This window comes from Tinamus guttatus, unplaced genomic scaffold (assembly GCF_059628265.1).
Source record: "Tinamus guttatus ecotype Peru unplaced genomic scaffold, ASM5962826v1 Tinamus_guttatus_pri_ptg000119l, whole genome shotgun sequence".
Lineage (NCBI taxonomy): Eukaryota > Metazoa > Chordata > Aves > Tinamiformes > Tinamidae > Tinamus > Tinamus guttatus.
In genome coordinates this window covers 2,282,873-2,310,510 of record NW_028288653.1, presented here as the reverse complement: position 1 = coordinate 2,310,510, position 27,638 = coordinate 2,282,873, and the positions used below count along the sequence as shown (strand labels likewise).

General features: G+C 36.3%; 1 protein-coding gene across 1 annotated transcript in view; it reads right to left on the bottom strand.

Annotated features, from left to right (window-relative positions):
• The window catches only part of BBS9 (Bardet-Biedl syndrome 9), a 303,074-nt gene that overhangs the window by 111,118 nt on the left and 164,318 nt on the right, over window positions 1-27,638 (bottom strand). The window contains exon 22 of the mRNA XM_088521368.1: window positions 26,916-27,026. Within this exon, the coding sequence (XP_088377494.1) occupies window positions 26,916-27,026 (111 nt within the window). The remainder of the gene's footprint in view (window positions 1-26,915; window positions 27,027-27,638) is intronic.

The following is a 27,638-nucleotide window of genomic DNA, read 5'->3' as shown; positions in this document are numbered from 1 at the left end:
TAAACATTTCATCAGAATGAACCCTACTGAAACTGTTGAGAATGTCACTAGTTTTGTATACAGCAAAGGAGCAACTCCTTTAAAATTGATTATATTTTGGCAAGAAGAGATAAAAAGAAAGATACTCAACTAGAAAGTAACAAGCCACCTGCAGCAGGTTATATTAATCCAAAGTTGATATATTTATGAATCAAGTGTAGGTCTGCTAGGAAAAAAAAAGTACTTGGTAGAAAGTTCTCTTTTAATAAAGTTGCTGTGCCTCTAGCAGATGACCCCAATCATTTTAATACTGTAAGGGCCTTTATCTGAATATCTCTTCAGGATTTATGAAAACTGTCATCAGCTAAAAAATAAAAGGAAAAAAAGCACTGATTTATCTAAAATTCAACACTAGAAGAAAATTTATACTGTAAACAATGACCTTTTAGCTACTGTTTTAACAGATGTGTTTGCCTTTGAAACAGATACAGTTTCACAATATTGCTGGATGGTTCTCTTGACCTAATCATCTTTTCTCTCAAAATGAACTTCTTACCAAAGACTCAAAATGCAAAAACCTTTCATTGCTAGCACTGTGTCATGAACCTGGAATTCTACCCAAAAATTTAGAAAAGAAAGAGAGGAGAGAATGCAACTAGCCTTAAAAAAAAAAAAAAAAAAAAAAAAAGATGCTGTGTGATAAAAGTATATAAAGTTCATATCTCGGACTGGTATGCATAAATTGCACATACACTGAGTCCCCATGGAAAGGTTTTGAAGTTCTGCAGGAGCTGCAAATAGCAATGAGGTCCAAGGCAAAGCCAAAGAACACTTGGAACTTTTGAGCAGCTGAATGTCAACATAATATCATTTATGAAAGTATGCGGTGAATGCTGGGAGGCTGCCTTGCAAGTCGCAGCTCAACCAATGAGTTTAGCAGGTGGCTTAACTGTTTTTCCTGCTACCCTTCTTGAACCAGCTCTAGTCTGAGCAAGGAGTGAAAAGCAGCAGCCAGTGCAAATCTCCTAATCCCTCACTCAGGACATTTAAACAGATACCGTTGGTCTTGATTGGCAGGATTCCAGGACTTCACTGCTGTCAATAATTTTCGGTGAAAGTTTGTAACAATAACAGAAGCAAGCAAACGGACTGGAACTCTAATAGGAACCTATCACTAGGCACATTTGTGAGGAAGTGAATTTTGGATCCTATCGGGAGGTGACCAATCAACGCAAGAAAACTCAGCACTGTATCGTAACGGAGAACTCGGGACGCTGCCGAGAGCAAAGAAGCCATGTAACAAAGATTACTGTCAAACTATTGTTGCTGATTCCTCTATTAAAGTCAATAATTCTAGGCCTCAATATAATGAGTATTGCATTTATTTAAGAATTTTTTTTATTGCAACAACAATCCAAATACAAAGGATATGCACATAAAAAAGGGCTGTCCTAGACTTGAATTCTAACTCAGTTGATGACTTAATCATGTGCATAAATCCATTCCCACTCAGTGTCCTCCAACATGAAAATATATACTGCAATCCCATTGACTTCAGTGGTCTAAGCATCACAGTTAAAAGAGATGACTAATGAATCTGGTCCCCCACAGCTATTTTCAATGTAAAATGCATCCCAATGGCTTCAGTGGCTTTAAGAGCATACTTGAGAGGGATGGCTGAAAAATGTGTTTCCTATTTATCTGCATAATAAATTGCTAGAAAAACTATAAACCAGCATTTTCTCATAATTGTTAGCTAATAAAAAGCTACTTATTCTTCTATGTCACTGCTATTGTTTGCAACATCTAAAGTAAAACAAAAAACAAACAAACAAAAAAAACCAAGAAATTTCCAAGTACAGAAGGAATTACTAGATCAATATCACAATTTTAAAAGAATCCATCAGTGAGGCTTCTAGAGTGATAGAAAGCCAAAATTCAGTTAATTCAGGAATATCTCATTCAGTTGGATTCAGGAATATCCATTATATTGACATCTTGCAAAATGCATGTTTTGTTAAATTTGCTCTTAGATAATTTATGAAACTTACAAATCTTAGTGATTAGACGAGAGAAACTACTTCTAATGGATTCTATTTCATCAAAAGTACTGAATAATTTTTGAGGGAAGAGAATGAATGTGTCTTCATTTTCCTTATAGAGGAAGAATACTTTTTCATATGTCCTTCAAATAGGCTATCAATACAGGTAAGACAAAGTGCAAAACAGGGAATGGACACATCTTGTAACCCTTTGAGAAACTGACCTGACTCATTCTTTCTTCCTCTGCCATAAAAAAAGCAAAAATAATAAGCACAATCCCTGTAGACTTTGCTCTTTTTCTGACATCTCTAACTCCTAGATGGTATTTGCAATTTAACAGCCCAATGCCATCTTTTGTTTAAAGCTGGAATTTCACTGTCTTCCCTTTAACCTTCTTAGACACACAGAAGATAGAGGTGACTCGTTAAACATACCTACACACATCATACAAGGCACTCGCAATTAATGATATGAGCCGAATTGGTATCAGCCCAATTCACTTAGGTCCAAGCAGAATGATGTTATTAGCTCTTCAAATTTAAGATACAAGAAATTTTGTATCTTGCATTAAAAATTTCAAAAGAAAATAATTTACCTAAGCAGATATCAGTTTACTTATGTAGTGTTGTTTTAAAGACAAATTATAAATTTATCAGCTCTGCCATATAAACTGTCACTCTTGGTAGTATAATTGTCAAGGAACATGGAAACTTGCTATAGCCAAACCTCAACCAAGCAGCTTCTTGCAAAAAGCTATGGGGTCAAGGATTGTTTTGACTATACACCATTTCCTGAGTAAACAGAAACAAAAGAACTTTTCCCAATATATAATTATAAATTTGAAAATACAGAAAGTTGATCATAGCATAGCTTAGAAACAAACAAAAGTACAGAATTTTTCTTTTTTATATGTAATCTGTGTTATATACAATATTTATACTTACAGCATTCACGTAATAAGCAACAGAAATAAAGAAAGGTGAAAGAAAATTACATCATTAATAGCTACGGCAAAATTTTTATTGTGTTTCATGCATCAGAAACAATAGCACTTTATCTATCTGCTACAAAATCCCAAGCAAGTCTTAAATTGAGCAATGTATGAGCAGAATCATTTTCCTGAAGCTAATTAACACTGCTTTGTAAGCAGCCATGAAAAATAGCCATCTCTTTTCTCCTTTAGTTTTTATTTTGTTGATAGTTACATTTTTCCAAGGCCAGAGAGCCTCAAAGTGCCTTGTGTTTAAGGCCATTGGCCTACTTTTCACAGAGCAGATCAATCAGCACAAAAACCCACCCAGTCTGAAATAAGACCATAATAAAAAAAAATACAAAGTTCAAAACCACAAGAATTATTAGTTCTGCTTGTCAACTACATTTTAATAGTTTTTACACATGCCTAATTCTGAAGTTGTGTGTAAACTAGCTGGCTAAAAAAGATAACTATAACTTATCAGAGAAAACACAAAAAATGTAAGCAAACTTGAGTGATTCTCAACAGCTGCTTTTTAAAAACAGAATCTGGACTGCAAGTGCAAAAACTCAAAAATAAATCAGTGTTTTCATCTAAGTATGTTGTACTTGGAAAATCATTATGAACCAAAACAAGGCAGAGCAATGGAAAAGACTCTAAAAGAAATCCATATGGGCTTCATCTTTTATTTCTTTTTTCTTTTTTTTTTTTCCCTAGATGACTCCTGCTGCCCTCATAATGTTCTTTTCTGTGCCCCAAGTGGGATTCCCCTCCCTCTCGCATACTCCCATCTTCATCAGTCCAGACCTCAGAGTTGTCTCCCTCCCTTTCTCCTGCTTAGAGCTCATAACCCATTTTCATGTCACTCAGGTCCCTTCCCAAAATTCCTTTCTCTATTAAGAGCTTTCACCAACAACACTCCACAAACACACGCATACAGAAAGATGAACATTCAAATCCAGTGGAAATTAGACCCCTAAATGTACTTGTGAACCTGGATCCATAAGATGAGGCTAGAAAAAGAAGAGGTAACATTGTAGCTAAATTCACCCTATCCTTGATTCTGCAAATAGGATGGCTGCTGTGGCAGAAGGTGTACTGAAATTTGTGGAGAAATCCCGAGGTCTTGAATTAAGGATTCAGGAATCTCTAACTTAAAGATTGAAATACCAAAGAAAACCCTGGATGCCTAGCTCTAGGATGCAATCCCGATCACGTCTACGCGCCCTATGGAGAAGGCAAAATACCTGCAATGGGTCCAAAAGCTGTGTGCTGAGTCACTAAGGAAGGCCCATAGGGAATACTGCAATTCATATGTTCAAGAACATCATCATTTTTCCCCATCCAAACCTTAGTGATCTATTAAGTGGGTGTGCCCACTTGGACTCTAAAGGGCAGCATGTGCCACTGAAGGCAGATGCCCTAACAAACAGTGTTCTCCTTTTGTAACATAACAGGTCCCTTTTCTTGTTTTTGACTGTAAATGATAGTGGTGCCTGAGCTTTGTTCCAAGATAGATGGTGTGGGTGTACTTCCATAGTACTCTGAGTTTGCCCAAGGGAGCAGGCTCTGCCAGGGGATCAGGTAAAGGTCAAGCTGATCCCTTTAGCAAGAGGCAGTGGAACTTGGGGAAAGATTTAGTCAAACAGACGTCACTTGGTGCACTTAAGGCATCCCTACAGCCAAAGTCGGGCATGAGCTCTCTATTGCTTTCTTATGGTTTTTGTTTGTTCTATTTTAAACACCAAAACAGGTGTTTCAAATCTTGCCTTTGGAAAAGAGGCACTGTGAAAGCAATCATATTTCTTGTATGGTACAACATCATGCAAATTGTGTGATCTACTAAGCAGATAAACTACTGTTTATCTTCATTTAAAAATACAGGCATAAGTTGTTCTTATGAAAATAATTATTTTCAAATGTATCTTTTCATGGTGTCAGTAATAACAAAGGCGTTTTGTATTTGAAAGATGGGCCAATAACCATTTATGAAACGCAAAGCGATCATAAGGCTAGGGCTTATAAAAAAGAACGGTTTCATCGGGGTGGAAAAAACAGATTCAGATTCCCCCTAAAAAAAAGGAAAACAATAGCTTGCCTCAGTAAAAAATTCTCTTATGTATCTCAATTAATATTTAGCAATATTTGCAGCCCCCAGCCTAACGAATAATAATCTATTATACAGTTAGAGCCAAACACCAAACAGCTTTCAGTTTGGTTGAGAAAGACAACAGGGAGAAAATAATTCCAAGAGCAAGATGAATACGCAGGGTTTTTTGTTGGCAACTCGCTTCTCTAGCTAAGGAGAAAACAGTTAAGTCTGCTTAAAGACAGCAAAAGACAAGAGCAGACAACAACAGGAATACGAACAGCTTGAAATTTTGGCTTAGTGTCATAGCCCTGGGTGGTATAGAAGTGCCATGGTGTGAGACAGATGGACGGTAGGTTCTTTAGGTTGGGAAGTGCCAAACACTGAATGCAAAATACTAAGATATTGCAGCTTCTGCAGAAATAATTTTCAGGCCCTCAGGAGCAGGCCTCTGGGTTGTCCACTGCCAGATGTTACACAACACATTCCTGGAACAAGATCAGCATAAATGAAAAATGCTATGTTTAGTACAGGACATAATGGGTTATGAATCAGGAGCACTGAAGACAAGAAGCTATTCTCTCTTTCTCTCTCTCTCTTTTTTTTTTCTCAGAAGACGCACTTCCAACATGTATTAAATGCACCAGTAAAACAGAGTGGCTGCAACTTTGAAAATCTCACTGCAGCCATTTATTCCACTTAACATACCACCTGGATGACAGAAAAAATAATATGAGAATACAAATGGAAAGTAAAATTTTACCACAGTTAAATATACCACACACAGAGACCTTTTCATACAACATTATCAGCCAAAATAAGAAATGTCAAAAAACATAACGTCAGTGAAATCTACTAATAAAACAAAATTTCACCAAGGCTAAAGCCAGCGGAGACAGAAATAAAACCTTGGTAAGTAACCTTTAACTAAACTTTAGAAAAAAGCAGTCAGGAGGAGAAAAAGTGAGTAGCATTTAGAACAGCGAACACCATTTTTATTTTAATTTTGACTTAGACTATTTCAATCTAATAGTTTTCTTTTTTCAATTAATTGTACCTGAAAATTAAGAGGTTTAGTCATCTACCTACCTAACACGCAGGTGCAATCAAGGGCTTAGGTGGCTAATTCCCAAAATATGTCTATGCAATTAAACAGCAGGCATAAATTTGTCCATACAAAATTAGAAATCATCTTTCAAAAGTAACCCCTGAAGGAAAGAGAGAGACAGAGGGATCCTTATACTTTCTCTAAGACTTGCAAGTAACAGACCCTTATACATCATTGCCAGAAGGCTTTTCTATTAGTATGAAATTTGAAATAAACAAAATAATTTAAAATGAAAAGGACCTGTGGGAAGTACCTTAGTAACAGGTATGATTTTTTTTCAGTTCCCTTTAATCTGCTCTATAGCTTTATAATGAGATAGATATGATCCAAGTGAGCCAAACAAATCCATAAACCAGATTAAAGCAAAATTCTAATTGAGGCTCCTACACTATGGATCAAGTTATTAAATTACTTTCTCCTGCACCAGCACAGAGGTAATATACTCTCTTTTAAGCCAGCAGCTTCATAAAACCATCATTTTTTTTTAAAGCAATCTATTGGTGAGTTCAAACACATGAAGCCATCCACTCTGTCCAATATGAAGCGCGAAAGGAGAAAACAATTCTCTTTAATCAATCCCCAAATTTCTGTTAAATCAGAACTACAGAGGTATATGGTCAGGTTAATTAACCATGGAGTCAACTGGGTAATTTTTTTTTGTTTCTGGATCTTTTCCTGACATAGGTCTTTGAACCTCTGCCCATGCTAAGCTCGTGAATCAGTGTCATTTACAACCCACACTAAGGTAAACTGAACACAGTAAGGTGTAAACATATACAAGAGATCTAATATTTTATGTAGAGAGGATAATTTCATCAGCGGAATAGATCACCTCATAGTTTTTCTCATGTACTGAGTGAAAGGCAAAGTATACCATACCAACACGAAGGGACGGGTTATCAGTTCCTTTGTCTCACTGAATTTTTTATTTTACTCTTTAAAATTAATGATTTTTATACTTCACCAAAACTTAACCAAAACCCACATGCTCATGGTACTCAGTATAACGTCAGCTACTAAGGCTGAAGTTCAAATGGTTAAAACAACGTGCCTTAAAAATCCCAGCCCTCTAGTCACAGTAAAAGGAGTTGGCATAAACTTTCATACTTAAACCTAAAAGTAGAGAATAAAAATTTATTGGAAAAATTAAAAGACCAGAACTAGTTCAGGCCTCAGTTCTGCAAATCACCTACATGTGAATAGCATCACTGCTTAAGCAGTTGTAACTATATGATCAGGGCCCCCCAAAAAATAATTATGCTTAATGATATTCAGAACAGAATATTTAAACAAAAACATGTATATAAATGGTTTATTCAGAAGTAGCTATATATAAATAATTGGTCCAAAAAGATGAAACAGTAAGTCTTCAATATTTTAGCTGAGAAGAGATGAGAGAATAAAGAACTAAACAAGGCTTTGGCTCAGATAAGGGAAAAGTGAGTTAAAAGATATTCAGTCCTTTGTGCTGATGAGACCTCATCCTCTAGAGAGAGCTTTGCTTATCAACACAAATGTCTAAAGGAGAGTGCTCTTGAAATACTGTTCTCTTAAGACTATTTCTGTTTAGAGAAAAGAAAACTTGTTTGAATCAGTGGTTTTTTGATGCATAAATATAATAAGATACAGCTGTACTTTTCCCTTCTCCAAAGATTTAAACAGTTTGTTTAAATCAGGCTGCAAAAAACCAGCTAATACTCTAAAGAAGCAGAAAGTAGGAGAGGGCAAGAGGAAGAAAGCAAATAAAGAATAAATGCACTTTGGGCTGATCTTCCTTCTCTTTGACACATGTATGTTATCAAAAACAAACAAACAGCTACTCAAACAACAAGTGAGTAACCTCGCTAGCAGGATTTTTGCTACTACTAAGAGCAGTGTGACACGCACAGGTAAAATTCAGGACTTCATGTAGGAGCATCTTACAGTTTTTACAAACCAAAAAATTACTGTCTAAAACAGTTCATATATAAAGTAGAGCAAAGAGCTCAGTCGTGACTGGGAAAGAATCAGGGCATTGCTGGAATACCATACAGGCAGACCACAGGCTGGAGTAGCCTGCAGCTGGAATTCCAGCTAAAAAAAACAGGGATAAAGAGCAGAGGTTAAGAAAGATGCAGTACAACAGCCACAGCTATCAATAAATATGGTCTTTTCCTTCTCTGCCTGAACTGATGTTGATTGCTTTGGGGATTCTGTGCATAGATGTTACATGCATACCTGTACAGAGAAAAATCCCCCTCCTTGGTTTGCTAGGAAAAAGGATTTGTGCACTGAAAGGCCAATAAATGAAATTCAGGAAGGAAAAGCTTTTATCGAAATCATACATGGGATCAAGTCAGATCCACATGAGAGATGGTCAGGAAAAAAAAATCTCTATGAAACAATCTGATATGAATGAAACTATTTTCTTATGAGAAACCTTAAAAAAATCAAAACCACATGAAAAAAAATCTTAGTATTCTATGAATTTGGCAACTACTGAGTAATCCAATCTTCCTTGAACAGTGAATAGGTCCTGAAATGCACTGAGCATTTCATATATAAGATTCATTTGGCCAGTCCTTCACAAAGGAGTATAGCTCTTACCAGAAACATAAAATCTTTTAAAATTCTAATTTCTCTGAATTTCTACAACAAATCCACCTGTAATAGGGCAGTATAAAATACTGATAACATTGATAAAGAACACAATATCTTTTAAGGAATCTGATGTGGCAACATTCCCTATTCCAGCCAGGTAAAAAGCGTAGAGAAGGATATAAGAAGAGTGAGATTCAAGACTAAAAAAAGAAAAAAGAGTACTTCTCAATTTTTAGCTACATTTGGTAGCACACTTAAATATAATTCTATACTTTAATGACCTGTAAGAGAAAATCTCCAGATGAAAACAAAACTAGAAGACAAAATGTTCCATATGAAGAAATATGTATCTGCTAGGATTTTTCTGTAACAAGAATACAAGAATTTAAAGCCAAAACAGCTAAGGCATTTTTTTTTGAGCATATGTTAATGAATAGAAACTAATTACTGAAACATATTACTCAGAAACATTATTGAAGACTGAACGACACATTCTGTTAATTCTGTTTCCACTATGAAGTGACGTACACTGGATACATCTATGTTACCATTGCAGTTTGGAACAGGAGGGAGCTTTTGAAGCCATCAGTCATCATCCCCACTTTCTATCCAAGGGGGTCATACCAGGGAATCATCCCAAAGAATACAAAGACTCCTTTTAGATGAACCAAGAAATGTACTGCAGCCATTAACGGAGTCCACTGGAACAGATGAGGCGGGCTGAAGTAAAACACGCTGAAATGCAGGTAGCCAGAACACCAAGTCCTCGGCTTGATTAAACTAACGGGGAAAGCAGCCTGAGGAGTCCAGAGGCAAAGACATGATCCAAAGCGAGGGGTATCCCCCATTCCATGTGGCAACTTGAGCAGCAGGGAGGAGCACTCAACTCCCCAGGGGAGTCCAAAGCAATCCAGAGTGAGGAGGGTACCTTAATTCGCTCTTCAATTAATTTGATCAGTGAATAAAACAGATTCCTCCGACAACCAGAAGCTTAGGTTGCTAGCACAGGTACAGCAGCTTGAAACAAACTCTTGCTTTTTCAGATTTTGAAATACTTTGTTAGGTTCCTGAAGTAGGGAGCTAAAACATGGCTTGGTGCCTGATGCAAAATGTGTTTAATTCAACAGAAATTGCATTCGTGATATCAAGAGTCTTGAATATATTGTATATCTATGTACGATAACATGATATATTGTATATCTGTAATATACAGTAACTATTCAATAGTAATATTTAAATTAATTTAAATGAAGAAAAGATTTTTGCCATCTCTTTTTTCTGTCCTGAATTATGAAGGCAGTGTGACAGAAGTCCAATCTCTAGATTCATTGAGGTTGGAAAATTTTGTCTTGCCTTGTCTCCTTGCCAAATATGCTAGGGAACTGATAGGATTGACCTTTGGAAAAGAAATAAAGCAAGTTTGTTTCTTAATAATTCTAATACAGATTATGTCAGTAATTTGAATACCATAATTAACAATAGTTCTAAATAAATCGCATACAGATCCAGATTTGAAATGCAAAGCTACACAGGCACAAGCCCTCAGATAATAAATTTTATCTAAAATAATCCAGAATTTCATTCCAGAGGAGATTTAAAGTGTTCATAACTAAATAAGACATTTTCATTTAAAGGCTTAATGAATGAAATGCAAGATATTGGCAGCTTTGCCTCATTCAGACATTCCACTGCTGTGAGCTCAGTAGAATTAAAGGGATGGAGCTGGGGCACACATACTGCAAGCCATGGAACCACGTGATGTCCACGTATCTTAACGATATGGATAGGCACAGTTTTCCTTGTTATGTTGTATGCTTAGTTAAACATATCCTTGGCTGAACATATACTCAGATCCCAAGCACACAGCTTTGGAGATTCTCCAGAGGTGAGAAAGTTCATACTTCACTACTTGCAACACTTTCTTCTTGGATAAATCTAAACTCTTGTATTCACATATAAAATGTTACTTCTTGTGTTTGGTACCACACTGTCAATGCTAGTTTTAATATTCCACTTCTGTCAATGCTCTCTCCTTATACTCAGCTACTATTTTTGCCTTCTCTGTTAAATATAGTTTATTAACTGTATTATAGAACTACATACACACAATTTTTAACATGCCAACAAAAAAATATGGCAGTGATCCGAGACAGTGTGATAGATAGGAATTGATATTTGATAAGTGATTTCATTTATCATGAAATTGATAAAAATTGATAAAAGATGATAATTCTCTGGCTTTTGCTACTTAAAAAAAAATTCTCTTTATGTTTTGAAAAAAAAAGTTTCCTTATATGACCTCCCCATAATGCCAGATAATAACATGAGATTTTATCAAGTATCTCTTATCTGTAATAAATGAATTATCAAATTTAATTTTAAAAATATTGCTAATCAGCAGGTCAGTCTCTACTAAAGTTCTTCTAATTGCACTATGACAGACTGACTCTGATCTCATTTAAATTGATATTAATTTAAGCCAAAACGAAGAGGGTTTTGTTCACCACAAGTTGGGCAGGAGATTTGAGCAGTTACTGTCACTACCTTCCAGTGCAGACATTTTTATAGCATTGATCATCAGGTCTTTTAAAGAATCTGATGAAACTTCCTTATCTCTGTTTTGGTATCATTATTTCTGTTACTTTAGGAAAGGTCAACCAATTAGCAAAGACATTCCCTCTTCTATCAGTCATAAGTCATAAGTCCATGTTGGAAAACTTTTTTTTTTTTTTTTCCTCCCCTCTCCAAAGTCCTCGAATTCAGCTCAATATGAAACAAATTGCCTTGTGCAGGAAAATCTTGAGAAGTCCGGCCAGCTTCTGTTGGGCAGGTAGAAAGAGGTATCAAATACTGTGGGACAAATGGAACAGCCATGAATGAGAGGCAGAGCTTTCTAGGGAATGGAGATGCACAAAGCATGAGAATTTATCTTGTCTATCCAGAGATTCCCCTGGAAAATTTTCTGGGCTATTTTACACATCTGTACAAAGACAGCCAGTCTCCCAGAATCTGCCTTGCCATGAGCCAGTTAATTCTACTTTAAGCAGTGACTGCCAAACGTGGTTTCAGAAACTGTTACTTAGGACAAAATCAGGCAGCGCACATTACTTAATGTACATTGCAGATCTTAAAATCCATCCTGTTTGGATCTCTCAAATCTCCAATGTCCAATCTCCAAAAACAGAGATATTCTTTGTTAGTTTTGATAACAAAACCCATCACCATGGTTCTGCACAGAGGTTAACAACATATACAGAGCAAAATCAATATAAATCACAAAGCTAAAATGGCTCTAAAAATTCTACGGAATTCAAATCCAATTCCTATTTTTTTGCTGATGAATAATGGTGAGCAATCATGTCTGAAACAGCAGTTTTCAGAGAGCTGGGATAATATTCTGCTATTTAGGACTAAACGAAAAGAGGACATCAGAAGAAACCTCCCTTCCTCCCCCATTTTCATTTCATTATAGGAAATAAGTACTTTTAAGAGCTGGTAGAAAGGAAATTATAAGCATCAGCACCCAGATTGCTTTAAAAAAAAAAAAAAAAAAAAAAAAAAAAAGTATGGGTTGTCTCTCCCAGATTTTACTGCACTTAGCAGTAAAAGCATGAAGGAAGAAAGCTTTTAGAAGGAGTGAAACCACAGGTAGTTCAGAAGCCAAACAGCTCTTAGCACAAAAAAAAAATAATAAAAAAAAGGTTTCTGTTTTTGAAGTCAGATTTACATGGAAGCGTTTTTAGGAATTAGACAATGACATATAATACCTAATTTATTTTATATAATTTTCTATTCTACACAATTTTGAACTGATTATCTGTTACTTGTTTTTGTACAAATATATTCCCACTATTCCCACTCAGTAGTCTGAGCCTACTGGTTCTCTAGATAGCTCGTTAGCCGCATGTTACAAAGGATTTCATATTTAACAGTTCCATTAGCTATACATTAGTTATTAACAATAGCAGTAGATATCACAGCAGCAGCTGTGATTCTGTAAATGACTTCTTAGAATCTGGTTTTAATAGCAAATAAACAAAACCAGCTTTTCACATAGAAATCTGTGGGTTGAGCTTCTATCACAGTTTTCGCTGAACTCAGTATTGCCCAACTTGGGCCTGCAGATGTCTGGACTCCTGCTTGTAGTGACGTTAGTGCCCACTGGCCTTTCTGGGGACCAAGTTCAGGAGTCTAAGCTGGCAGAAGACGGGTCTTTTTGCACAAGGAAAGAACTGAGAGGCAATACTCAGTTCTGGGGCAAATGGCCATTTTTATACATGTTGAATTAAACTTTCCTGTAGAAGTTACCCTGTATCTGCGAGCAGAAGCAAAAGGGTAATAAATACAGCCAAAGCAATATTCAGTTTGGAGAAGGGAATTTCATCACTCACCAAATCAATGAGATCTTGCAGTCAATTCAACAGCCTTTCTCTACCTGAAATACAGTAACTTTTAAATTCTATATATGATGGTTCTTCAAAATTCAGGAATCTTCTAGGCACTGAGATACGGAATCTAATTGTTTTCAATGACATCCAGGTAACAAAAGTACACAAGTGAACATACAAAGCAGCCATATCAGGCATAGTAACTTTCATCTTTAAAGCTATCTATAATGATTACCACCTTTTACCATCTTTACTGAACATAACATGTTGAGCACTGAAAAGAATTCAGTATTTTCCAAACAGAAGAAAAAGGAGAAGAAGACTAAGCAATGCAAGAGGAAAAGGACAGCAGAAGAACAAATCTAAACAAGAGCAGTAGAAAAACAGATCTGAAATATAGATCTTATGGGTTAGCACAAAGGAGATGCAAATAATTACTGGAAAAAGAAATCACTTTGGCTAAATAGTCTGTTTTGTAGTTTGCCTTTGCATTGAAACACATATTTACATGACAATGAATAAAAATATTGATGTGCCCAAAAAGAGACAGTGAAACACAGGATGTGACATGTTTTGTTAAGTCAATGTGTAATTGTTAGAGAGCTACACCAGAAATCAGATGAAGTTTAGCAGTGTAGGTTTTTAAGTTTGGTTTCATTTACCGCATTAGGCTATGAGTATCAGGCAACTCCACTGAAATATCCTTTTATCAAAGAAAAAAAAAAGAATGAATGGTAATTTAAATTTAGAAGATTCCAGATTTATTTATAATTAGATGTCCAGAATCACGCAAAAAATATAAACATAAATATATAAAGAGAAAGAGAGAGAAAATGGACTAAAATAGCAGATGGACAGGTTATTATCCTAAAGTTTGCTTTACAGTTTGCTTTACAGTTGCTGCCTGTAACTATTCAAAATGTTAAAACTGCTGCTCAAGGCTATTTATGTGTTGGCTTAGCCTCAAGTTTGTGATGAAGCCTTGACCTATTCTCCATTTGACTCAATCAATATGAAGAAGGAAAAGCAGCTGTCCTAATATGACATTTCTTTCAGGCCTATAACCAGTGCTACTCCAGGAAGGACCAAATACACTTGACAGACAGACTCAAGGGTATTTCCACTTTGCCCACTACAATCCCTTGCAAGTCTAGTGAGATTACATATATTTAGCAGCCTATGTGCTTAAGATCCTTGCTGGATTAGGGCCTGCATCCACAATTTTAGAACTGTGAGAAAATTGCCAGGAAAAAGCATAAATGAATTCTGGCAGAGCGGACTCTGAACACAAGAACAAAGAGGCTCCCCTCATAAACAAACCACCTTCTATGACATAAAAATAAGTATTTCCAGCAGCAGTTCATTAAGTAACAAAACTCAGAGCAACTTTACATATCTCCTTAATAAGGCAGAGCATATAATTAAAAAAACAGAATAGCTGGGTGCTTTTCTCAGTGCTCCCACTAAAGGTCTGAGGAGGTTTCAGCTATTCTGGCTGCAAGTCACCCAGCACTATAAACTAATAGCTGCAGCGGTGGTTTCCCCATTCCCTTCTCCTTCCATCGTTCAGCACTCGTGCTCCTGCAATTAGGTGGTGAGTGACTGTGGTAGCTAATTTAGTCAAAAGCCAGGATGCAGCTTCATCTTGTATGGAATTACCTCCATGGCCTGCTGACAAAACAGACAGCCCCGTTCTGCCCCCGCTGCATCATGCTGCACATACCACCCTCCTCCACTGCAGATCCAGCAGCTTTGCACCTGCAAACCCAATCAGAACAACCCACTGATCCCATGCCCATGGGAAAAAGCAGTAACCTTTCCTTTGGGTTTATAATGAATAAAAAGTACAGTAAAAATGCACCTTTCACCACTGCCTTTCTAGGGTAGCTTTCAAGCAGAAGAGCTCCCTAAAGCTGCGTGATCATCAGGCAGTTGTGGCCCAGCAGCAGTGGCACAGATGAAGGGAGAAGCGCTTGGTGGCTGACAGGAAAAGATGAAGGTGTCACAACAGCCACAGCTCACGCACATATAACCGGGCTATCTTTAAGCTAGCTGATCCAGTTACTGCTAGTGTGTAGTGAGCGCGAGCTGCCCAGCCACGCTCAGGTTCCCTCCTCAGGCACACGCTGCGCTGAGGATCAGCTGCAGCAACTGCTCAATGCTGCAAGCAACGCCGACCAGATGACAGTGCAACATGTGTCTGAGCCTGATCAACACGCTGCATCCTAACTACAGCACAGATCTTCGGAAGGATTAAGTGACTAGCTGTACATAAAGGAAAGAACTATCTAGCAACTCAAGTGAAACATTTCTGTTTTTCTGATATTTTATTGTGCTATATTTTTCTATCCTTCCTTACTTTGCTTCTTTTTCCTCTTTCCCAGCTGCAGTGACAATGGCTACCAGTCTCAAGGTAAAAGTTGTTAGTTCTCATACACGTGAAAGAAATCTAACGGTGTTTTCTGGAATGTTAAACACACCAGAACAAAACTACCGATCTTGTTTTCTTTATAAACAGAAGTACAGGGAAGTCGTAGCTCTCAAACTGCATATAATTCTGATATTTTTAAATTCTAACTAATTTAACTTTAATTTTTCAAGGTTTTCTTGAATAGGACCAGAAATCAAATCAAATTTCTAGGCTACATTTTGATAAGACTGCTTGCCAGAAAACAAGCTCAGCTTCTTATTTCTGAAGTACAGTTGTATTCTCCCGGGTGCTTATACATAGCTAGGGTATTGCACAATGTTATATAGTTGATCATTCTGTCCAGGACACTCAGGACAATCATCTTGGTGAAGACAGATATATGACAGCGATCTATGAGCCAAAGTATATATATATGTGTATAAAAAAAAAAAAAAAAAACAATACTTGACTCATATTATTAACATGAAAGCAAGGGCAACCTTTATAGAGACATTTTAAAGACAACTAAATTATGTAAGGTTTCAGATTTGACCAGACAGTATTTTATTTGCTGTCTTACTAAGTAGGAACTATAAAACAAGCTGAAAAATAATCTGATATAACTGGTATAAAAAAAATCTGTTTTTACATATTTAGGAAATGTAGCAAGCTAAGGAAATACAGAGTTTGTTGTGGATCACCTTGTTCACGATGCAAGTAGGGCTGTAAACAGCATGTGCTTGATATTAAAAAAAAAAAAAAAAAAAAAAAAAAAAAAGCATCTTCAGCAAGTAGCACAGAAAATTGGTTTGCAGAGTGGCAGGGGAAAAAATAATAAAAAATAACAAAAAAACCCAGACCTAATTCTAACATCAATCCATATACCACATCATGTGCTACTAAGCACTTTAGAGTATCTTTTCATTGCTTTTCCCCCAAAATAGAAACAAACTTTTGAAAACAAAGTCTGTTTGGGGAAATTAAACCTATTTTTACAGCCATCGCATTACCAAAGATCTGAACTATATTGGCTTTTGTGTTGGCACATTGCTTCCTATCACTTCCAGCACATGTATGGTTTCACCCATGAGATGGTAGATCCCAAGAGCACAGCTTACTGCAGCTTGAAGTTTTTTGGTCACATGTTCCAGCAGCTATTACAAAACTAGACATTTAAACTGTTTTTCATTTATCTATACTTTAGCCTCTCATCCTACTTTTGGAAATGCTGAATAGGCTTAAATTTGTGTTCAATGTGGCCTCAGGAAGAGGGTGTTACCGTAATAGGTGAAGAAGCGAAGGAGAGGATAACCTGTGGGTTATGACAGTACAGAGTAAGCCAGAATTAAAACGTTCTTAGCAGACACAGGTGAAAAATACACTTGAACTGAGCTGATAAAATCTGCACCACCCCAGAATAAGTAGTAAATAATGTACTATTGAGCTTTTGATCTTAATAAGAAGGGCTAATACTATGCCAGTTGTCCCTTCTGTGAAATCCCTCCAAAGGGTGTTTTGTCCCAAGCTATACATACGGCTGTCTTCCAAGAAACTCATTCAGTCATCATCTCCCATTTTTTCTATGATCATGATATGCTCACAGCAGTTCCTGAAGCCTGATGGTTTGAATTCTGTTCTTTTAATTGATGTGTCTCATGGTCGGAAGGCAACTTGAATTAAGTACCATTAAACTTACTGAGTCATAAACTACTAAATTTGAATCTCCACTGAAGAAATCCAAGTTATATATGATACATTTAAGTATTGGGGACAACGTGGTTGCATGTGTTATATCTTACAGCCACAGGCAATAACAAACAAGTCAAATGGAGTTTGAGACATGCCATCAGCTATGACAGTTGTGACAGCATGCAGAGATGCAGATGTGGTCCCAAAAGGCACTCCTAATAAAAACAGAATGTCATCTTCTGGTATTAGGCATGTTGGTACAGTAAAACTATGTGACTCAGCATTCAAAGACCTGCAGAAAAACCCTTATCACCACAGCACATGAATCTAAAATAAAAATGTCATAGTCAATTTTAAGAAAAGTGTCAGACTTTAAGAGCTAGAGCCAGAATGACTAAAACCCATACAGGACCAGCATACAAAAATGAGACTCTTTCCTGACTTCAGAGATATTGCGCCATTTTGAGTCACAACAGACTCAGAATTTTGTATTTCAGCCTCTTCTGAGAGGCATCAATTCCAACATCACACCACCACCTATCGAAACATTATCCTCTCCAATACGCAACGTGATTTTCATGCCTCAAATTGAAGAGATGCATATGCATAAAAACATTTCAAATATTTCATTCTAATAATTAGGGAAAAAAAATTAAAAGCTGAAGTCAACTTCAGAAATGTTCCGTTCACAATATTATTTACCAAAGATGGTAAATAATGCTCTGATATTACCTATCATCCATATTACTACTGATGTTCATTCCATGATGATTCATGGCAAACTTTTAGCACTGCTCCAAGTGGCTTAGAATGCCACTGACAGTTTCCTACAAAATGACATGGAAAACCTATTCGCAATTCCAGAAACACTCTCCAACAAATAGCATGTGGGAATGTGCTCCCTCATTTCAGGCATGTCAGCAGTTCTTTAAAAGACAGTCAATGTTTCCATTCAGATCCTTTATTTTTCAAAAGGTTGCAGAGCCAGCCCTCAGGGAGAGAGAATTGATATTAGCAGTTTCAGGTGCCTTCATGCAAACTTGGATGTCAAAAACGGCCCTTTTTATTTTTATAAAGAAAGTTTTAAGCCATTAGCTCATAATGTGAGTGGCTGCCTTTGGGAATCTGGGAGGAGGACGGGGAGGGGGGAGCGGAGGGGCACACCAAAATGACTTCTAAAAGAAGGCATTTTGGAAAATAACCTCTAACATCTCCACAATGTAATTTTCTTCCCCCCCACCAACAAACAGTTCCTAAAGATCTAGAGCTATCTCCCTTTGGTGGCCCACACTGACATGCTACAAAGTAAGTTTTGGCATTTTGTGTAACAGACCTGGAAAACAATTTTGGAGACTTATTCTGGACTTCGCTAGCTCTGGTTTGATATGTCAAACAACTTCATTAGCAATAATTTTCAGATTCTGGGAAGGTTAGCGAAGCTCAAAGTTGAAGGACACACATAACCTTTATTAATGTGCAGCTTGGCCTTCTATCAGACATAATCCATATTATGCCAAGCCTCAGTTATCATTTTTTCTTTTCAATTTCTTGGGGAGTCTAATTTTTTGTTGTTGTTTGTTTTTTTGTTTGTTTGTTTTTTTTAAAGCATTTTCTAGGTGCTCAGCACTTCCTATATGTTGCAGTACAGATTTTCAGAAGTAAAAAGGGTCCTTGGGGCACTTGGCTCTGTTTTGTGTCATTGAACATCTTCCTTTGAATTACCTCTTTTTAAATAAAGATCGATGGCAGGAGCCAAAAAGCATCTGTAGCTTCCTCTGCCTGCCAACCTTATTTCAAGGGATGTGAACAACTGCCCAGGGTTCAATAATATACCTGGCAGGCACTAAAACCCTTTGGCTGGAAAATCTCCATGGACATTCCAAAAACTTTTAGATGAGATTCTCTATCATTTTCTTTCATTTTTTTTTTAATAAAAAAGAAAAACACTACCTCATTAGAAACTACTACCTCATTAGAAACCAGAATAGCAGAAACCATCTTTATATTTCTCAAATACTGCCAAGAATGGATAGGGCCTTTTTATTAACACCTAATACAAATGCAAATAAATAATCACTAGTTGAAAGTGCTTTTTACAGACATATATGATGCCGAGAAAGCAGCACAGATGTTTGTATTATGTGACCAAGGAAAAAAAAAAAAAAGGAAAATGAAATACTAAATAAAAACACTACAGAAACCAATGCATGAAGTTCAAAGTTATCAATGCTCTGAACAAAATAAATATATATATATTTTTAATTAAAAATCTCAGTACAAAGCTGCTTGTAAGAACTGGAGAGTCAGTAAACCACTAGATGGAAAAACAGATCCTTCTATTCAGTGGAAAGATTTGATCACAGAGTTAGAGTAATCAATGTTTCATTTCCACTAGAAACAAAATCCTGAATATATTCGCAATGTGCACTTCAGATGCCAACACTGAAAGATCTGAAGATGAAAATAACTGGTGCAAGGAAACAAAACCAACAAGTGAATCCTGAAACCATGGGCGAGGAGAACAGAGCACCAGAGCACCTATCAACCTTCTCCATCCCAGGGCAACACCAGGCAGCAGCGAAGAGTGATCAGACTGGCTTCTGACCTGCCCACTTTTATTGGTAGAGGAAGAGACAGCAATGAATCCTAGCAACACACATCATCTACTACTTCTCTTAAACTCCTAGTAATGCAGAAAAATTACCAAGGATGTATGGCAAACGTCAACAAATTTAGTCACCTAAAAGGCATCCTGAGCCATTCATTGAAGTAAAATATAAAGTACCTCTTAGTTCTTTCTGATTCATTGACAGTCATAAAAACAGACTAGAACTAGTCAGATAGTCAACAAGTATACTTTGCATTTATTTTTCTCTTTAAACCTTCGAAAGGAAACATTTTGTAAAACATTACCATGACCACTGAGACAGGGAAATGCTCTTCGAGATTGATCTTTATCTGCTGCAGAAGTATGGAAAGTATATGCTAGAATATTCTTGAATTTACAAATATTAGAACATGAATAGTACTTGTTAGGTTTTCATTTAATACATTACATTTCACAGATAATGTATATACAAGCTCCCAAGAAAGTGCACTTCATTTGATATTGACTTAATGAAGGAATTCTCACATTAATCTTTTAAGCTGTACTGCTCTTTAGAAAAACAGACTATGTGGAAAAGAAAACCCCCATAAATCTCTTCAGCTCTCTCCACAAAAATAGGCTTTTGTAGGCCAGTGATTTTCTTTGCACCTTTTCTTGTGGAAACAATTAGCTTACCAATTTTAAGGTATTAGGAGGGCCCAGCTGCTGGCTTTCCCTTTACCTGAGAATGTCTATGCAGAAAGAAACAAGGATCTCGTCTCATGATGCTACAATACATCAGTATGATAAGCAGGCTACTAAAGAGGTTAGGTCTTGAAGGAGTTTTCACTTACTAGCCGTCATCATAGGTTTAGCACTTCAATGCCTAATTTGTTTCTACAAAACCATCATCATCTTGGAGACAAAACATCGCATTGCAAGTCACTTGCCAGAAAGAAAATGCCAAAACTAAATCCAAACTGTCAGAGATCAATTCATTCCTTTGAACTTTAGAACAGTCACCACAAAAACTAATTGGACCTTTGGTAATTTTTCAGAAATTAAATTAGAAAATCAGGCTTGCTCTTATTACTTTTCCACTGTGAATGTAGTAACCTAAATTTACATTAAATAGGTTCAAAAGTTATCCAGGACTGCAGAAAAGTCTGCATTCCTAACAACACTGATTCATTCAAGTGACTGTTTTGAAAGTTTACTAAAGGTAAGACATCCTATTCCAGACAGCACGTGCATTTCTCCAAAAGGATCTTGAGGTTAATTTATAAACTTGCATTTTAACGTGATACAGAGTACAATTAGTATTAACATTGATTTCTGCCCTAGTTGTACTGTCCAACCTGAAAAAATTAATTGCTTGGGTACGCACATTGAAACTACCATTGATGCAATTGGCAAGAATCTCAAAATCCTAGTCATCACCAGTGTAGCAAAGTTGATGTTAAATTACAGTGACAATAATTGAAGGCCACCTGTATCTTCCTATCAAGAAAATTTAATGTGGCTAGAAGTCCTATAGATATAATATGTCTGATCTAAAGCAAACAGAAATTTTTAATAAACCATCTCTTTTAGAGTTTTTATGGTATTTTTAAACACCATTCAAAAAGTCAAGGATGTTTCTCTTCCCATGTGGGTAGATAAAAGATAGTAGTAAAGAAAGGCACAGTGTAAAAATGAAAGGATTCATGTACAGATGGGTCTTTTCCTTCTAGCGGTTTGTACAAAGGCAAATGGTTAAAATTATTCCTTTCTAAAATGAAATAAATGAAACTACCACAAAAATTTCATATTACATCACTGTATGCCGAGTTACAGTAAAGACAGCAATTTCACACAGCTGTGTTTTATGTTCATGTAAGTCATGAATTATAAGAAAACTTAGCACAAACCTAAATTTATGTGTGTCACAAGATCCATTAAAAAAAAAAAAAGAAAAGAAAAGAAATAGTTGCAAACTTCTTTACAGCTGGTTGTACAACTGAGCCTCTTGGTGGGCGCTAAAATCATGCAATAGTTCCTAACATTGACTAAGTACAATAGCAACAGCAATCTTCTGAAGGATCTCCTTAAATTGCATCCACAACATGTCCATAAACAAAACAAAAATGAAGCTTGCAGGAAAAAGTGTAATGCCTGGGTGCAATTTTGAAGGCTGTTGTGATAATTTGACTCAGAATATCTTGTTTTACCAGACTTTATAGCTCAACCTAACAATTATTGCTGTACAGTTGTCTGTGTTTAACACGAAGTAACAAGCCAGATGCTTCAAATTAAAGAAGAATTAAAAATCTACTCCAATACGTCACTATAAGCATTGAAATAGGTTTTGTTCTTAGATACAAAGAGTATTAAACTATGAAAGTATATTTATTCTACTAAATATAAGCATGCTAGATGAGAACTTTGAAATTTAATTCTTCAGTCATCCAAATATTTGCATGACACTAAAATACAAAGAGCTTAACTAAAAATAGTTGCAGCACAGTAGCAAGTGCAAATGCCAAAACTTTGGATAGAAATATGGTTTCCTTGTATTACCTTAATTCACATTGAAAGTAATTTCTGCTCGTGTCAATAGCTTCTGTGAAATATTTGTATTTAAATAATAAATACTGGCCCATGCGGTCTCCTCTTGCTCTCTCGAGAATAGAGGATGGTTATTCTGAACTATCATTGTGAAGTCAAGTAAACATTTTCCTAAAATATTTAAGACTTTTTTTGCTTGTTTGTCTGACTAGATTATTTACAGGACAGCTTATTTATCTTTAATGAAAAGTCCTGGCATGAAAATTCTAATAGCTGCATGACATGAAATTTGACAGATCTTACTCCCAGTGTTGTCACAGTGTCGAGCTGAGTGAATAAGGAAAAGCTAAGCTATATCATGGTTCCACAGAGAAATAAAAATACATCTTACAGCCTAATTGTCCTCTAATTTATATTAGCTTTTCCCCTGTTTTTCTATCTACTTAATTCACCAGAGCAAAGGTGTCTCTGCTCATAAAAGAGCAACCAGACATTCCCTAACCGAAATGTTGAGCAGTTAGGAAAAAAAAAAAAAAAAAAAAAAAAAGTTTAGGAAATTCTCTTTTAATAATGCAGCATGCAGCAGTGCCATACAAGGAACAAAGAGTACCTATTTTTAGGGCTGTATCCTGATAAACAGAGTAGTTTTATTTCATCCTAAAGCTCATCTACCACAGTTCAATTGTTCAGGCAAAAGTTATTGAAGTAATTATTCATCTCACTGGAGTGATGCTCTAAAAAGTTGCCATTTACATGAACTTCCCTACTTTTATTTGTTATAAACTGCAGCAGAAATATTTAAGAGTAAGGTAGAACTTGAGAACTGAGACTCAAAAAACTCCACTTAGCTGTTATTTTAGAGAATATATGAAATCTTTTCCATGAAACCAAGTAATTCTCAAGCATAACTGTGACTTCAGTGAGAAATGTATTAACTTTTAAGGAAGAAAATGGAAGACAGTGGGAACAGCGTAACCAAGAAAGGAAATCCAGAGGACCTGCAGAGGGGAGATTCTGCAATAACTGCATATGCACCTGTGATTGCAGCAGAGGTTGGCACATCTGCATTCGCATTACATTTGTAAGCTCAGTGAAAAAACAGGGATGTAGCTGCAGAGACTTCAAAGTGGATGCAGAACTTCAAATTAAATTCAAACTCTCTGCGAGGCTTGTGCCGCCCACAATGGAATCTGTGCTGCTCTGTCCTCACTTTACCGAAACAGCAAGATCAAAGTCAGCATATTTCCTCATAACACAGCATGGTCTTCCAGGTCTCCATCCCTCATTTCCCTCAGAGTTCTCGAATAACTCACACAGAACCTTTAAAGCAGTAATCTCTTTCCCAGGGTTTCATGAAATTCAAAAGAATTTTAAAAATTCTCAACCTGGCCAAAGGGCATACGAGCCTACAGTGCAATGACTGACACTGGACACTACACACTCTATACATGACATCTCATTAGCAAGAGATTAGCAAGCTCTGATATTTATTAGCAGTGGGAGTTCCACATGAATTAACTGTTGAGTATTTATTTTGATCTTGGTAAATTCTATAGCCAGCGTTCAATGCTTCAATGCCACATTATCACGAGCAAACCACGAGTAATACTGGAGTTAGTTAAAGGATTAGCTGAATTTAGTCTATTGTAGCTGTAATAGTAACATACTTATCAGGAGCTGTCAGTCTGGCACAGAATTCAAGACTCTTCCTGCTCTGGAGGCTTCTTCCTAAATACATTTTTTCTCCATCATCTAGCTTTCTTGATAGCACTTATCTTCATCAGATTTACTTTTGCAAACAATTTACCTATAACAAAGGGCATTTGACTACAGCACCTCAGAGAAAACTCTTGCTTCTTCCTTTCTAAATAAGCAATTCCCACCATTTCCTACCGAAACCTTTGCAAAGTTAAAACACAATCTTTTCTAATAAGTCATTTTGTTCTTGTTTTATTATTTTTTTTATTTTTCCCCTCCTGATTCTGCAGTTGCTCTGCGGAGAGCAGCTTCAGCTTTGTTCTAATCTACCTGCTGTATCAGTAGCAGAGAGCAGCGTTTACCATTATTTCTGATGCAGAAATCTGTGTGCTCCCACTGACACATCTTCATTACTCCTTTTTGGACTAAACTGTGTCTAACTATTAATAGACTTTAACCTGCACAAAATCCTGGTGCTAAGATTTTGTCTGGCAGCAGATGGAGCAAGTATGTAGCTACACTTCTCACTCAGTTTCAATTTCAATGGACGGTAGTCCACTGGATTCAGATGTTCTCCCCGTGACCTACAGATTTCTCTGGACTAGTTTGATTCAATCAGTTCATTTTATTGTTTTGATTTGCACTTTCAGACACACTAGCCCATCCTTACACAGCTACAGCTGAAGAGACCCTGTTTTTTTTCTCTTCGGCTTTGTATCTGGTCTTACAAGCTCTATCATTAAATTCTGTTTATAAACTGGAGAGGCTTTGTAAAGAACATTGAGAAGGTTTTGCATGACTATCAGTTCAGCTGATATAGCCCTACGAAAAACTCAGAAAAGATATTTAAGGCAAAACAAATGTTCTTTGAGGGCTCAACTCAACCATCGTGGTCTTGCTCCAGTCTCTGGTAAGTGAGCAAGAAGTCAGGCCAAAAAAATCATGTTCAGAAAAACATTGCAAGGCTGTGATTTCATTCCTAGTGTTACCTTATGGTTTAAGTAGCTCCCTTGGCTCTTACACTTGTAGCAATTAGAATTTCCAGACAGCTCAGCGGCAGATATTCTAAGCTTTCTCTATATTGCAGCATTAACTGGCAGATGGCAGCCAATTCTTACCGCGAATGAATTAAATTCACTGCTCTAATATGTAGCTGTAAACCTAAAGACTAATTTAAAGCTCTCAGAATTTTCATTTTGCCTCTTACAGAAAGTTGCAAAGCATCAACAGCCAAACTACACAATGCACATCTCAATTTTCATCATGGTCTGACTTGCAGAAGGATACGCTTGTCCCCACGGTGCTGTTTCTGGATTTCGTGGATATTTTGTGCTGTTCTTCTAAACCTTTCCTCTTATGCTAGTCTTTTCAGCAATGAGCTTATTTAAATACAGGAGAACATTATCTACTGAAAAAGACTAAAACATAGTCTTCTTAAATTTCCACACCACCTGCTTGATCAGAATAGTGGAGCAGCAGACAAAGAAGGACCAACTACAGGATGTTCTTGATCCATTCAGTCACCTGAAGATGGAATGTTATCACGATTGTATCCTATACCACACAGAACAGATATCTCTTGCCATGACAATGAGAGCATTCAATATACTCACATTGCAAAAATTAAACCATATGTATGTCAAAGCTGACAGCTTCCCTTCATATGACCTGATGTCCATAGCAACAGCAGATAATTAGTAGTCTGAAAAAAATCAGAGCTCTTGGCCTCCTGTATTTTTGGTGCTGTTTTCTGTGAGCAGATATTCATTTTGAAGCTTAAAGTTACATTGTGGTATTGCTATACGATGCTGCATTATATGTTTCTTGCCTGCCTACTATTAAAAATTCACTAATGTAAATCCTGCCATTGCAATTAAATATATATTACAAATGCACAACTGTCTGTGCAAAAAGTTAGCTGGGCAAACAAGCAGTTGGATGCATTTTACACATGTAATTAGCTGACGCATCCAGACTTTCTGTCTGTTCCTGATTACTGTTGACTGCAGCCTGTATGCTCTTTCTATTCTTAACATAACCTCAACGCCCATCTACAAGGAAAACACCTGCTTTAGTAGCAATACTCAACTACTTTAAAATCTAGTATTACACAAAAATCGTAAGGACATAGCACACAATGAAGGAAAGAAAGGGTGAAGGTGAAACTTAGTAAACAGAATGGGAAATAGCTGTAATAATAGCCCGAGAGCTTTATTAAGCAAGCACTTTATTAAACTGCAGTGTACTACTTCACTGCTTTTAAAATATGTTAACACTATATCACAGTTCCCAGCAGCATGAAGTCTTTCCAGAAAATGTGTCATCACTGTATGGAGCATATTTTATAACCAGTATAAGTCTGTTTTATTATATCCAATAATATTTGTCTGAAATTCTAGGAAGTCTTCCCACAAAAGATAAGTAATAACCATATTTTAACCAACTGGCACTAAGTAAACCCTCCTTAACGCAGGAAAAAAATAACTTATTACACTAAAATGTCCTTAGTTCCATTTCTCCTCCCCACAAAGAATTTGGGAATAACATCTTCAAGTATCTCGTTCAAATATTAAGTAGCACAAAGACTTTCAATAATAAAGTGTTTAAATGTAGAGATTGGTCATGGAATTCAACTATACTTGCTAAAAGTAAGTAGAAAAATCTCGGAATCTTACACATTATGCTATTAAACCACAAAAAAATGAAAATTCTCCTAGCAAAATACACATGTCCTTTGTTTCATGTATCCACAAACATTCAGCAAAAAAAAAGATAAAAATGCTTTGTGCATCTGAAGTACAACAAAGTAATTTTCTTCACTTACCAGGCTTGGATTTCTGCTTTGTGATGTGCTTGTGATTGGTAAACGTTGCTCCGGTGCCTGGTACAACTGTTCCTTCCTCTAAGTCCGACTCTGGGATTGTAGCACAGCCACCTGGTTGAAATGCAAGAACATAATGGTGTTTATGTAACAATACAAGTTCATCAGTGCATGAGAAAGGAAAAGAGATGATAAATTAACTGGTACGAAATTCTGAAAATGTATAAAACTGCCAAAGCCTTTATTTCAAACTTGACAAAAAAATTCTGTGAGGGATAACTATAACTATTATTTAGATTACTGATTATGCCTTAATGACTTCTCTCTACTACTTAAACTGTTTTTTTTTTTTAAAAAAAGGAAAAAAAAAGGAGTCTGAATGTATGAAACCTACAAAGTATGCAAAACCGATTGCTGAATTTGTTCAATCAGTGTTGAATTTACAAGCTGGAAATAATTTGATCTGTGTAAAAAATCAGATCACTGGGAGCTAATTTTGTAATAAAAATAATTAAATGTGAATGAAATAACTTTACAAAGTCCACAAAGCTTATGAAGACTGTTAGCTTGCCATAGAGAATGACATATGGAGATTTTTTTGGATAGGCTATTAAACACATTTTTTTTAATTAGTGACAGATATGGAAACACAAGGATACTCTCACTGTTCAGTTACACACTTCATTGATAGTGCTTTTATTCTCCATGTGATCTTAGAATATATGA